This window comes from Trypanosoma grayi, assembly GCF_000691245.1.
Source record: "Trypanosoma grayi strain ANR4 Tgr_576_V1, whole genome shotgun sequence".
NCBI lineage: Eukaryota > Euglenozoa > Kinetoplastea > Trypanosomatida > Trypanosomatidae > Trypanosoma > Trypanosoma grayi.
Genome location: NW_008826195.1, coordinates 1 through 11,117, shown reverse-complemented (window position 1 = coordinate 11,117; position 11,117 = coordinate 1). Strand labels below are relative to the sequence as shown.

The following is an 11,117-nucleotide window of genomic DNA, read 5'->3' as shown; positions in this document are numbered from 1 at the left end:
CACCCTCGAGTAAAAGTAATCTGCTATAGCCGTCCCAGTTACCATATCTATACGCTGAGACGCAGTCTGAACTACTTTAGTGGCGACAAAATTGCTCAGCAGCAGAGGTGACCAGTCCGTGCTGTTGGGGAACGCCTCGTGGTACTGCGACACAAGAGTCGACGTCGTCTGCGGGTTACCCCAGTGCGGCAAACTCGTCGTGATCAGCAGCCGATCCGCAATCTCCCTCCCGGCGAAGACCTGCTGTAAGTGGGGGTAGAAGACAGCAAACGGCGAGAAATGCATAGCCAGGCGGGCGCCCCTGTTCTTTTCAAGATGGGACGCCATGACTGTGACGTCTGGGACCTCCAGGTCGATGGCCAGCGTGAGACCGCTTGTTGGCAGACGGCCCTCGAGAGAGTCTTCCTCCCTGAGTGCCGTGGCGGAGCGCAGAGTGACGCCGAATGTTAGGAAGGAGCGCCGCACCACATCCAAGGTGGCTGCAGCCACCCTGCCGCGAACGATAGCGTGGGCAGCGGGGTCACTTGTGTTCGCGAGGTACTGCGCAAGCACGAATATCTGCTGCTCCGTCGTCGGCGAGAGCAGAATGACATTCCGTCTGAATGAATTCAGTTGGGAGGTTGCAAAAATCGGGTCCCAAAACAACACATTCGGGATGCTGAGCATTGCATCAAAGACAACACCCAAAACGACGTCTGTGGAGAATGACTCCTCCTCGTTTCTCAGTGCATCGGATGCCTCGGCATTCGTCGTCGCCACAACTTTCAGCGTGTAGGGCCGTTGTAATCGAGGATCAATAGCTCCCATTACTCCCCGTAGCATTTCTTGCAGTGCGTACGATCCCGCGTTCCCGTCCGAGCGGTTGAGCGTCACGCCATGGACAGAACTGTATAATATATAGTGTTGATAGCATGCGGTGAGCGCTATTGTGTACTGGCCCTCAGGCACAATAACGCCCCTATACCCCTCAACAAAGGTTTTGAGAAAAACAAGGTTCCCACCCTGATTGCACTCCGACATGGCTCCCTGCGCGGCAGCCTTTGCGTCAATGGTGCCACCAAAGTCGCCAAATACGAAGTCATCGATGACGTAGCGACGCTGGGCGAACAGTGACGCAATGAACCCGTCGCGGCCCTGGGAAGGCTCATAAAAGGCAAGCGCCTGCAGTAGCACCTCACCAGCCATCCATCCAGCAACCATAAACTCGCCATCGGTGTCGTCGTGGAGGTACTGCTGAGTGTCGTTGTAATCCTTCTGCCCGCTGTTCTCCAGGTAGTTTGACATCTCAGTCTGGAATCGACTGATGCATTTGTAGCTGATATCGTTCGCCATCGGGTTCGTTCCCGTCGTGAACACCTGCCTGGCTCTAAAAGAAGCGCCACCTTCTTCCACGACACCTTGCCACACCCCCAGCAGCACCTGCTGCATTATGGGTGGACCCATCAGGTACGCACGGCTTGTGCGACTGTCCGTGAGCATCATTTTGATGAAGGAGTCAGTGGTATCGGACATGACCCCAAAGATTATGACCGCCTGTGGCCGGGTCTCCGCAAACCGTTCCCATTCCGCCTGGAATTCGGAATCGGTCGAAACGTAATTGGCATCAAAATCCAGCGCAAACAGACTGGTAATGTTGCGGCCCATGGAAGCCATCAATTGCTGTGCAAGAAGGTACTCGGTATCGCCGTAAAGTACACCCGTCAAGTACATAAAGCCCACACGCAACAAGCGCAGGTACGTTACGGCGTAGCCGACCAGATCGTATACAGTGACTCTAGTGTCCCTCGCAAGAAAATAGAAGCGGTTCTCCCAGAAACGCGGAACAACAGAATCGCTCAGTGGGGCAAAGGCCATCACGCTGCGTTGCTCAAGAACAGGAAGGGCAGCCATCAGCATTACAGAGGACACCGGCCCCACCATCGCTAAAAGGTCCGGATGATTCACTGCGGCTTGCTCGACCGTTGCAGCGATGTTACTCGAATCGACTCTCTCTTGCACAATGTTCACTCTTACCGCTCCGGAAACATTTTTTTTGTACCAGAGGGAGGCAAGAAAGCCGTGCCTATATGCCAACACAGGACCATCTAATCCAGGAGTATCTGAATATAGCACATCAAGGACTGTGACATTCGTCCCTTGTGCCACGGCGACGCTGACCTGCGTCAGCACCACGAGCAGCAGGGCGACGCACAAAAGGGAACCGCGATCCCCCCACGCTGTCTGCCGCGCACTGCGGTGCATGTAAGTGTACATGTATGTGTGTGTGTGTGTGTCTGTATGGCAAATCCTTGCGTCACCGCGGTCAACTAAAGGGTGGAAAGGAAAGAGACAAGATAGCATCTCCGCACCACGCACGGAGCACTGAAGCACGATGAAAGAGAGGCCACAACACTCGCGGGAGAGGGGGCTGGGGGGAATGAAACAAACAGGCGTCCCACGCCGGCGGCAGCGCACACACAAGCACACCGCCCCATCCGCCAGCCCTATCGAGGAGAGAAGGCGCCGCCAGTGCAAATGGCCCGCAACACACCCGTGCAGCACAGGCACCAGCGCAAACAGTCGCCATCACGCACAGCCATCACCGTCATTCAGCCGCTGTACACAAGATACTGCGAGACATTATAAATACCATAGATGGGGGTGAATTGCGTTCTGTTGAGAATGCTTCACCCGTGGCAAAGGGGGCTACATCAATGTCGTGCCAGGGTACACTGCTGTGCAAGGGGGAAGCCAAGTTCCAGGAAAGAGTTCTTTTGGCCTGTAGCAGGCATTTGGTGACGGCAGACGGGCCGAGGGTGTTGCTGTATTCAGGAGGCCTTGGGCGAGTGATGTTATGTTCCCGTCCTGCAGCTGTACGTGTCAACGTGTAGCGATATTCCTCGGAGCACGGATTAACGGTTGGAAGCTTTTCCAGTCGTGTGGCTATCCAGGATTCAATCCGGGTCCCGTTCTGCAGGTCATCCAGTGGAATGCTGGCGGGTTGACGCCGAAGAGGATTGCGTGAAAAAGTGACTAAAGGATGCACGTGTTACGTTGTGTGCTATGGCTGAGACACATTTCGCTCCTAACAAGTGCGAGTGCTTTGGCTTGAATTCTTTTAAACACTTCGGTAATGTCGATCTCCTGATGGTGGCGTAGCCTCCATCCTCGTAAAGGAGGGGCTCGACGTGCTTGTCAGAGCCCGACGAGCGGAGAAGGGTCTGGAAATGGCCACATTCACACTGATTCTTCCTCAGGAATCACGGCTGGGAATCATACCCGGGTATTTTGCACAGACCAGAAAGGCCGCTCCGAGCGGACTCTCGCTTTGAAGTGAGGACCAAGGTGACGATATCCCCACCCTCTTTCCTCGTGATTTAAATTGTCATGATGTTGTGTTGGACAACTCACGGCCCGCCACAACAGAAGGTGAGCTCCTGGTGGATTGGTGGTTGGCACATGACATCACATGCCTCAACGTCAGGGCTCCTACTTGAAGGAAACCGTCCGTGAAGCTGCCGCAGCAGTCTGCTCCGGATGCAACGTTGTCACATTATGCACACGTGGCAGAATAGTCTGCCCATTTCACAGCCGACAGCGACAACGCTTCGATCACTCACGACGTCCAGGTATGAGGGTTGACTAACCGTCCTCTTGTCCTTCAGGACTCTCGGACGCTGTGCGGCTGGAAGAAGGCCGACTGGTCCACGTATAGAAAATCTGTAAAGAAACACACGAGGGAGAAAAAGGCCACTCTGAAAGAATCCCATATGTGCATCAAACTCGCTCGAATCATAAAGGTTACACAACGCAGAAGAAGGCCACATAGAAAGCGTCAGCGCTTTGGCCACTTCCGTCCGATCAATAAAGCCCCGCATATTTCACCTGGCGATCACAGAGAAATCACAATACATCGTTATATTGATAAATCCGGGTCGATCATCCGCCAAGCAGTGAAACCCAGTGCCCCATACGCAGAGGCCACACGCTCCCCCTTTTTGGACGCCTGAACCGACAGCCCTAGACGAACAAATAACAAAATGGAAGGATCCAAAAAAGTGCACACAGACCTCCTCGCCAAGACGTACAGAGCTAAGTCGGCCAAACACCTCCTGGCTTCAAAGTTACGCATGCCGTCGTGACCACACAAGCCACTCATACCAGTTTACATGGAAGAATCACGAGTTGCTCTACGCAAAATACACCTGGGATCCACTCCACGCCCTGACGCCTTGGACTGCGAAAGGCACTGCGCCAGCTTCCCATAGCAGGGCCACAAGCACTACCAGCCATGCTCACCACCAGTCTGGGCAAAGGAATGGTTCCCACGTCCTGGAGGAAAGGAGCCATTATCCCATCCCTCAAGTAAGGAAAGCCAGCGACCGACCCACAGTCTTTCTGTTCCTTTACCCCTACAACCTGCATGTGCAGTGCAATGGAGCATATTTATAACATGACGTGCCCGTAGTAGAGTGGAGTGAAAGATCCTTCCGCATCAAGCTGACTGTCGCACCTCACGACCCACACTTGATCGGCTGATCCAGGTCCTCTCCACCACGATTCATCGCCAGAACAGGGAGAAGCTTGGGACTGCCATAGTTGACCACACCGGAGCTTTTTGGCTCTGTGGATCATGAACGCATCATCGCCGCCATGAGAAGACATGGGGTTGACGCCTATCTCACTCTCTGGGTGGCTGATTTTCTGTCAAACATGAGAACCGAAGTGAGAGTGCAGAACACGCTTTCGAAATCGGTAAGTCAACATGTGGAGTACCACAGGGTTCTGTTCTTGGCCCGCTGCTGTTTATCATCGCGATGAATGCCCTGAGTGAGGAGTTGCTCAAAATTCCCATCCTGGAGCATGACCTCTTCGCGGACGATTCAAAAGTCGTAACAAAGGCTAGGGATAAGAACACTATAGAGCTCACCCTGAAGCTGGTAGTTCACCGCATATCAAAATGGACGAAACAGAACCCTATGGAGATCAGCGCGTCCAAGACGAAGTATGTCTTTTTTGACGCCACTCTTACGGGCAGTCTCACGCTCCATGCAAACGGTGTGAAGCTTGAGGAAGACCACACGACTTGTCTACTCAGGGTAGACGCCTCACCCTCTTCGCAGAGTCAGCAACCGCGTGAATCTCAAACTCCACACCGCCAAGTCCCGCTTCATCAAGATAAAAGCAGTGTCTGCAGCGGCTTGGGGTCCCAAGTACGAGGTGCTACGCCCACTGTACAAGTCTCTCATACATTCGAAACGTTTATACGGTGCAGTAGCAAGGCGGAATACAGCCACCCCCACAACAATCGACAACCTTGAGGAGTTCAACAGACATGCGGCTCATGTGATTGCAAATATCCCCATAGGGGCCTCTCGAGCGAATTTCATTGAGGAAGCACGCACACCCCATCCCCTTCCAGATATATTTACATTGGGGAGTCCGTAGTAGCACCTCAAATTCTGCGAAAGAAGACACAGCGCTACATGCCCATGCACCCTTCCCCCAAGTTGCATCCCATTCGTGCAGCACTCCTACTTGTAGAGGGCAAGTGCACCTGTATCTGCGGCTGCTTCGATACTCCCCACGATGCCTCCTCGTTGTGTCACTTCCAGAGGGTCTGCTTTGGCACCGCCCCCATCCGGTGGGCTTCACGCGGATTCGAACCCAGAGGAGAAAAATTGGGCCTCACTTGCCTGGGTAGCATCACGCCCCCACGTGCCATACACCCTGTAAACGGATGGTTCGGTGGCATGCGGCACATGGTCTGGATGCTCCGCCCTGCTCGATGAGGGCGACAAACTTGTCCTAACAGTATAATGCGGCGGAGGAACACTTGCGTGCAGCTACCGCGCCGAATGCCTGGCGATGGAAGTAGGCCTCTCAACGCTGCTGGAGTCCATCCCACAAAAAAAGCAAAAACGTCGAGTTCTGGTAATCTTCACTAACTCCCTTTTTCTGCTGATTTCCCTTGAAACGGGACCAACACGAGTGAACGACGGCGTCCTCCGTCAACCACGGAGGCAGATCATCCTCCTCCAGTCGCGTTGGGTACACCTTTCCTTCCATTCCATATTTGGCAACGCAGGCGGCCATCAAAATGAACTTGCTAACAAATATGCCAAGGAAGCTCTTGACTATCCAGAAAGCGCCCAGTGTGGATTACGAATATCCTTACAACGGTTAGCCGCTTCCGCACCCAAGGGCAGAGCGAGGAAACCCCCCCAACAGAGCGCACGCAGAGAAAACGGCTTCTTGGCATATCCCAAACACTGCTGAAAGTTACGATGCCTAGGGTCGACGGAATCATCCCTGCTCAATTCCGCTCAGGCTCCTCTCAACACGTCGGATGTTGTCATAGAGTTGTCACAAAAGGCACAGACCCATCATGTCACTGCTGCAGAGAACATAAATCCCCCTCCGAGGAAGCAAGAAACACATCCCTCTTCCAACCCGTAAACGGGACTCAGTCCACAATGCATAGTGTTGTCCCTGCTGTAGCACAATATGTCAGGTTAGATTGGCGGTAAAACACACAAAAGCACATCGCCGAGAACGAACTATCTTTCCGCAGCCAGACTGCCTACCTAGCAGACGATTCAGACAGCCTACTTTGAACCCGGGGAACGGTGAGAAGGCCACACTAAAACCTAAAGATGCTAGGCCGGTCTGCCCGGTGTCTGGAAAACACCACAATAGCATGGATGCTTAGGCGACAAATGCTCGAGTATCATTCGGAAGTGGAATAGCCACTCACAAGTGACAAAGTCACAATAAAGAGGCGAAAGTTCGAACTATACATACAGTGCAGCGCATACCCGCAATGTGGCAAAACCCACGCAAGGCGTGATTGACCCAGTAAAACCATTCGCAAAGCCCATGAAAGTAGTAAACCACCTCCAGTGGCCCCAAACAAGCTCACTCACCCTTTTGTTTGTGAAGTGGACGGCATGAGACACAAGTCTAGAACTGAGGTTTTCACTAATGTCCAGTGTAAATGTCCAGGCAAAGACATCCAGGCGACACGGAGACAGACGATGCTCTACGAAAGATAAAAATAGCCCGTCGGGAGGTTCAGCGTCCGTAAAAAATCTTGATATCTATATTGACAAGTTCCACGAGGAAAGCAAGAAGAAGGTCATCGCCCCCTGGCCCCGACACGGCGTATGTGAAGAAACTCCGGATCACCTTCTTACTTGTCCTGTCCTCTAGAGTCGTCGTATCTGATTCGGCTTGGAAAGAGTGGAAAAACCTGACTTATTCTTCAGCACGCAATTGGCTCGGTTCTTTTGCGATCTGTTTGGCCCCCCGGATCCTGATCTACCGCTCTCTGGCCAGCATGATGGAGACTCTGCAGCTAATAAAGAAGAACCGCCCCGGTTGTCGAGCTTTGCTTTATTTCACCCATCTGTTTCGGCTTACACCCAATCTCCGTGACCAGCGCGATAGAGTGGCGGGGTATCCTGGAAGCGTAATCGTTCTCCCTCCACAGATTCGGCGGCAAATCAACTTCGATTAAGGCGCTTGGATACCTTTTCTCGATACCTTCAGACTGGTTGAAGGGAAGACGATGAAAGTTGTACCACCATTGAGTGAAGCTACATGCGCAGCGGTAAGATGTTTACGTTGGCAAGAAAAACATAATAATAATGATAACAATGACAATGGAAGTGAACACCGCATTTTTTAAATCTGATTTATGAGCATTCTATTGGTCAGTACACAACAGGTGAAAAGTAATTTTGTTGATTGCATGATGCAGAACGCGTATTAATTTGTCTGTCGTGATGCATTTCTCCTGGCCAGTAAAACACTAGATTCATCGGAATAATGAATTCTTTTGCTAAGCTCCGGATGGAGGCAAATAAAGTTGGAACGTGCTTCTTCCGCGACTTCCACTGTGGGATATCTCAGAAAGCACCGCCCACCGCTGACCCTGTCGACGAATATGTCAATAGCATCCTTTTTTTCCTTGATGGATGCCACAAAGCCTGTACGAACGAGATCAGGGATATCTGAGAGGTACAGCACAAGATAAATCCACTCTGTGTTACGCTCGTTGTCCTGCTTTGCTGCACAAAGTGGCCTTATGTATGATTTGCAGGAGAATGACATTGCATCTTCCTCGTGAACCCAAGCAATCCTCTGGATAGGAGAATCAGGTAACGATGAAAGGGACCTCAGAGATGCATAACATAGCTCTCTAATCGCAGTTTCGCGATGCTGAGCAATACTCAGGTAGCCCAAGCCACCATTAAGACGATACGAAGCAATATTATCAACAATGCCGTAACATTCTAAAATTCCGCGCAATTTTGATGGTGGAAGGATTTCTAAATGCTCAATCAACAAGCTGTGCGAAGGTGCTATTGCCTTTTCTATGGGTAGCATAATGTCAAGATAAAAAGACTATAACAAGAAAAACGGAGCATAGACCTTTCTCTTTATCATTGGTAGCATACTTTAAGAATACGCCGCAAACCAATAATAACTTTTTTTCTTAACTGGTACAAAAATACAAGAAGGCGGTTGACACTTCAGAAGGAACTGAATGCCACTCCAGTTTAAACATGGCCAAATTTTCCATGCCAAATCCAACGAAAAGCGTGGCACTTGCAATGAACCGCAAGGCCAACTCGGCAAAGGCAGAAAGCTCTGCAGTTCTTGCACAACCCTCAAAGTGACGTTGTAGGGATTCACCATTAACGAGAGCAGAGGCCGTGGCGGCCGAAGTTCTAAGTTCTACAAATGACTGCAAGTTATCAAAGCGCAGGATGACAGCACATGTGGCGTCTGGTGATGTTGCAACAAACTGCACAATGTGACAGAATGCCTCAACGTCAGAGACACGGTGAAGAACTGTTCCTTCGTGCTCGACTCTCAGAAGCGGTCCAAGATCATGAAGAGCGCCAATTTTGGCCCATCGCTCGGATCCCTGTGAATACAGAACGACACTAGTGAGGTCACATCCCAAACCAACGGTTAACGATCCATATCCCTCAAAAATACGTAGGACTCGAACAAGCAGTGGGCCATCAACCACCCACGAAATATCATCTTCATCGTTTGCAGCATCTGCAGACGCTGTCTTGACCACCCCACCATTCTCGCGAACTTCGACAACAACTTCAGAATAACTGCATTCTGGGACGCCGGATCCACTCAAATGCACCTCAGAGGATCCCACTCGCCTTGAATGAACAAGTCTTATGGCACCACCCTGTAGAGAGAGGTACTTTAAACAGCAGCTCAGTGTTTTGAGCGATGGAAAGGTAAAGGATACAACCAAGGGCTCCCCCATGCCGCCTTTTATGAAGCCCCCCTACAAAAAAGAAAAAAAGAAAAAACAATAATAACAAGTAAAGCAATTACAAGAATACGACAAGCAAGAGAGAAATTGAGATCCCCATTTTTAACGCGGCAGCAATCCCTTTATCTTTCTCCCCCTTCAGTCTTGGTATTGCTTAATGGACTGCAACTCAAACCCTTTATACAGATGAGAAAGAGGTTGATCTGGACCTTCCAATTCTGCCAGGTAAGCCACCTTTGACTTCAGCTCCTCGCGACTTCTCTCAATTTCTTTTTCTCCACCATTCAACTTCCACGATAAGTAGTTAAGCACTCCTCCATGTCGCAATTCAGACTTCACGAAAACCTTGCCGCTGCATAACAACCACACTTCTTCACCCGCCCCATTTTTCTGAAGAGCGCGCCTGGCCTCCCTAAACTGGTTTTGCCGTCGGTCAAGATCTATAAGATACTGTTTCGTCTCAGCCACATCTTCAGCAGCACCTTCAAGCTGGGCTCTGTGTGCAGCATTCGCGTCCATGCTTAACGAGCTGCCTATAAAAAGTTTTATCCAAAAGATTAGAAAACAAGCAAGTTAGGCACACCCACACACACCCCGAAAAATCCGAAATACACCAAAAATGAAAAAGCAGTTGAGCAACGAGGCGTTTCCTGTGGCTAGAGAACTAAAAAAAACCCTTTCTCCGCTTCTGGAAAGATGATTAATTATTTTTCATTTCACCACAGTCGGTAATAACAATTGGTTGACGGGTAGCCCCTGACCGACTGCCATTGGTTTCCACCTTTTCAATTACCTCGTATCCTTTTGTGACTTGACCGAATACCACATGCTTTCCATCCAGCCATTCAGTAGGCGCGGTGCAGATAAAAAACTGAGACCCATTGGTATTGGGTCCGGCGTTGGCCATAGAGAGCGTTCCCGGGCCGAAGTGCTTTCCAGCTCTACCCGCAAATGATTCATCGGGGAACTTCAACCCATAGATGGACTCGCCACCAGTGCCATTTCCATTGGTGAAATCCCCGCCCTGACACATGAATTGTGGAATGACTCGGTGAAACTTGCTGCCTTTGTAACACAGCGTTTTTCCCGACCGACCCACTCCTTTTTCGCCGGTACAAAGGGCTCGAAAGTTTTCTGCTGTTTTGGGTACAATATCCTTAAAAAGCTCCATTTCAATGCGACCGGCTGGTTGGGAGCCAACGGAGATATCGAAGAAAACAAGTGGATTCTTCGGATTTATAGGATAAAACGGTATTTTCCGTTGCACCCGAAAAAATGTGCGTGATAACATTTTTTTTCTTGAAGCTTAAAATAGAACTTAGCAGAAAAACTACACCTCAAAAGAAAAAAAAAGCATCAGACGCCAGAGAGTTTAAATAAGAGAAAGAATGCGGGGCACCCTTTATATTTCGGTAAGTCATCGCCTAGTTCCCCTCGGAAACTGAACACCAATAACACAAAACACAACCGGTATTCACTGCCATCCCAACCGCATGGGGGCCCAAAAGCAGGGTACAGAAAACCGAAAGAAACGATGCATACGGCTAGGTGTCACAAACCTCACCACAACGGCATCCAACACCCCAACGATACACATGACCCGGCATCGCGGAAGAACAAGGTCAAACCCTAAAAAAGCATTCATAAGGAAAGGGGGTTGGCCGCTTAACTACATAAAACAAAACAAAAGAATAAAGGTAGAAAAAACCAAGCATACTTAGAACTGTCGGAACCCTTTGCCCGCCGGCGCCTTTCATTTCTTTCTTCCAAGACGCCTGTAAAGCGCAAATTCAAGCCCCACACCCTCAAAGCAAATAAAAACAACAGC

The 11,117-nt window shown here is 50.5% G+C and overlaps 7 protein-coding genes across 7 annotated transcripts; 3 read left to right on the top strand and 4 right to left on the bottom strand.

The window, feature by feature from the left end:
* Positions 1-325: 325 nt before the first annotated feature.
* On the top strand, positions 326-775 carry DQ04_05761060 (hypothetical protein; the record flags this gene model as incomplete). Its single annotated transcript, XM_009314370.1, has 1 exon — positions 326-775. One exon carries the CDS (start codon positions 326-328, stop codon positions 773-775), a length of 450 nt encoding a protein of 149 aa, XP_009312645.1.
* Positions 776-4,796: 4,021 nt separating this feature from the next.
* DQ04_05761050 (hypothetical protein) lies at positions 4,797-5,300 on the top strand (the record flags this gene model as incomplete). The annotated part of the gene is made up of 1 exon (XM_009314369.1): positions 4,797-5,300. One exon carries the CDS (start codon positions 4,797-4,799, stop codon positions 5,298-5,300), a length of 504 nt encoding a protein of 167 aa, XP_009312644.1.
* A 165-nt stretch (positions 5,301-5,465) lies between these two features.
* On the top strand, positions 5,466-5,771 carry DQ04_05761040 (hypothetical protein; the record flags this gene model as incomplete). Its single annotated transcript, XM_009314368.1, has 1 exon — positions 5,466-5,771. One exon carries the CDS (start codon positions 5,466-5,468, stop codon positions 5,769-5,771), a length of 306 nt encoding a protein of 101 aa, XP_009312643.1.
* A 1,978-nt stretch (positions 5,772-7,749) lies between these two features.
* On the bottom strand, positions 7,750-8,370 carry DQ04_05761030 (hypothetical protein; the record flags this gene model as incomplete). Its single annotated transcript, XM_009314367.1, has 1 exon — positions 7,750-8,370. The coding sequence occupies one exon, from the start codon at positions 8,368-8,370 to the stop codon at positions 7,750-7,752; it is 621 nt and encodes a 206-aa protein (XP_009312642.1).
* A 109-nt stretch (positions 8,371-8,479) lies between these two features.
* DQ04_05761020 (hypothetical protein) lies at positions 8,480-9,280 on the bottom strand (the record flags this gene model as incomplete). Its single annotated transcript, XM_009314366.1, has 1 exon — positions 8,480-9,280. One exon carries the CDS (start codon positions 9,278-9,280, stop codon positions 8,480-8,482), a length of 801 nt encoding a protein of 266 aa, XP_009312641.1.
* Positions 9,281-9,427: 147 nt separating this feature from the next.
* On the bottom strand, positions 9,428-9,808 carry DQ04_05761010 (p53 and DNA damage-regulated protein 1; the record flags this gene model as incomplete). The annotated part of the gene is made up of 1 exon (XM_009314365.1): positions 9,428-9,808. One exon carries the CDS (start codon positions 9,806-9,808, stop codon positions 9,428-9,430), a length of 381 nt encoding a protein of 126 aa, XP_009312640.1.
* A 181-nt stretch (positions 9,809-9,989) lies between these two features.
* On the bottom strand, positions 9,990-10,580 carry DQ04_05761000 (cyclophilin; the record flags this gene model as incomplete). Its single annotated transcript, XM_009314364.1, has 1 exon — positions 9,990-10,580. The coding sequence occupies one exon, from the start codon at positions 10,578-10,580 to the stop codon at positions 9,990-9,992; it is 591 nt and encodes a 196-aa protein (XP_009312639.1).
* Between the last annotated feature and the right edge of the window lie 537 nt (positions 10,581-11,117).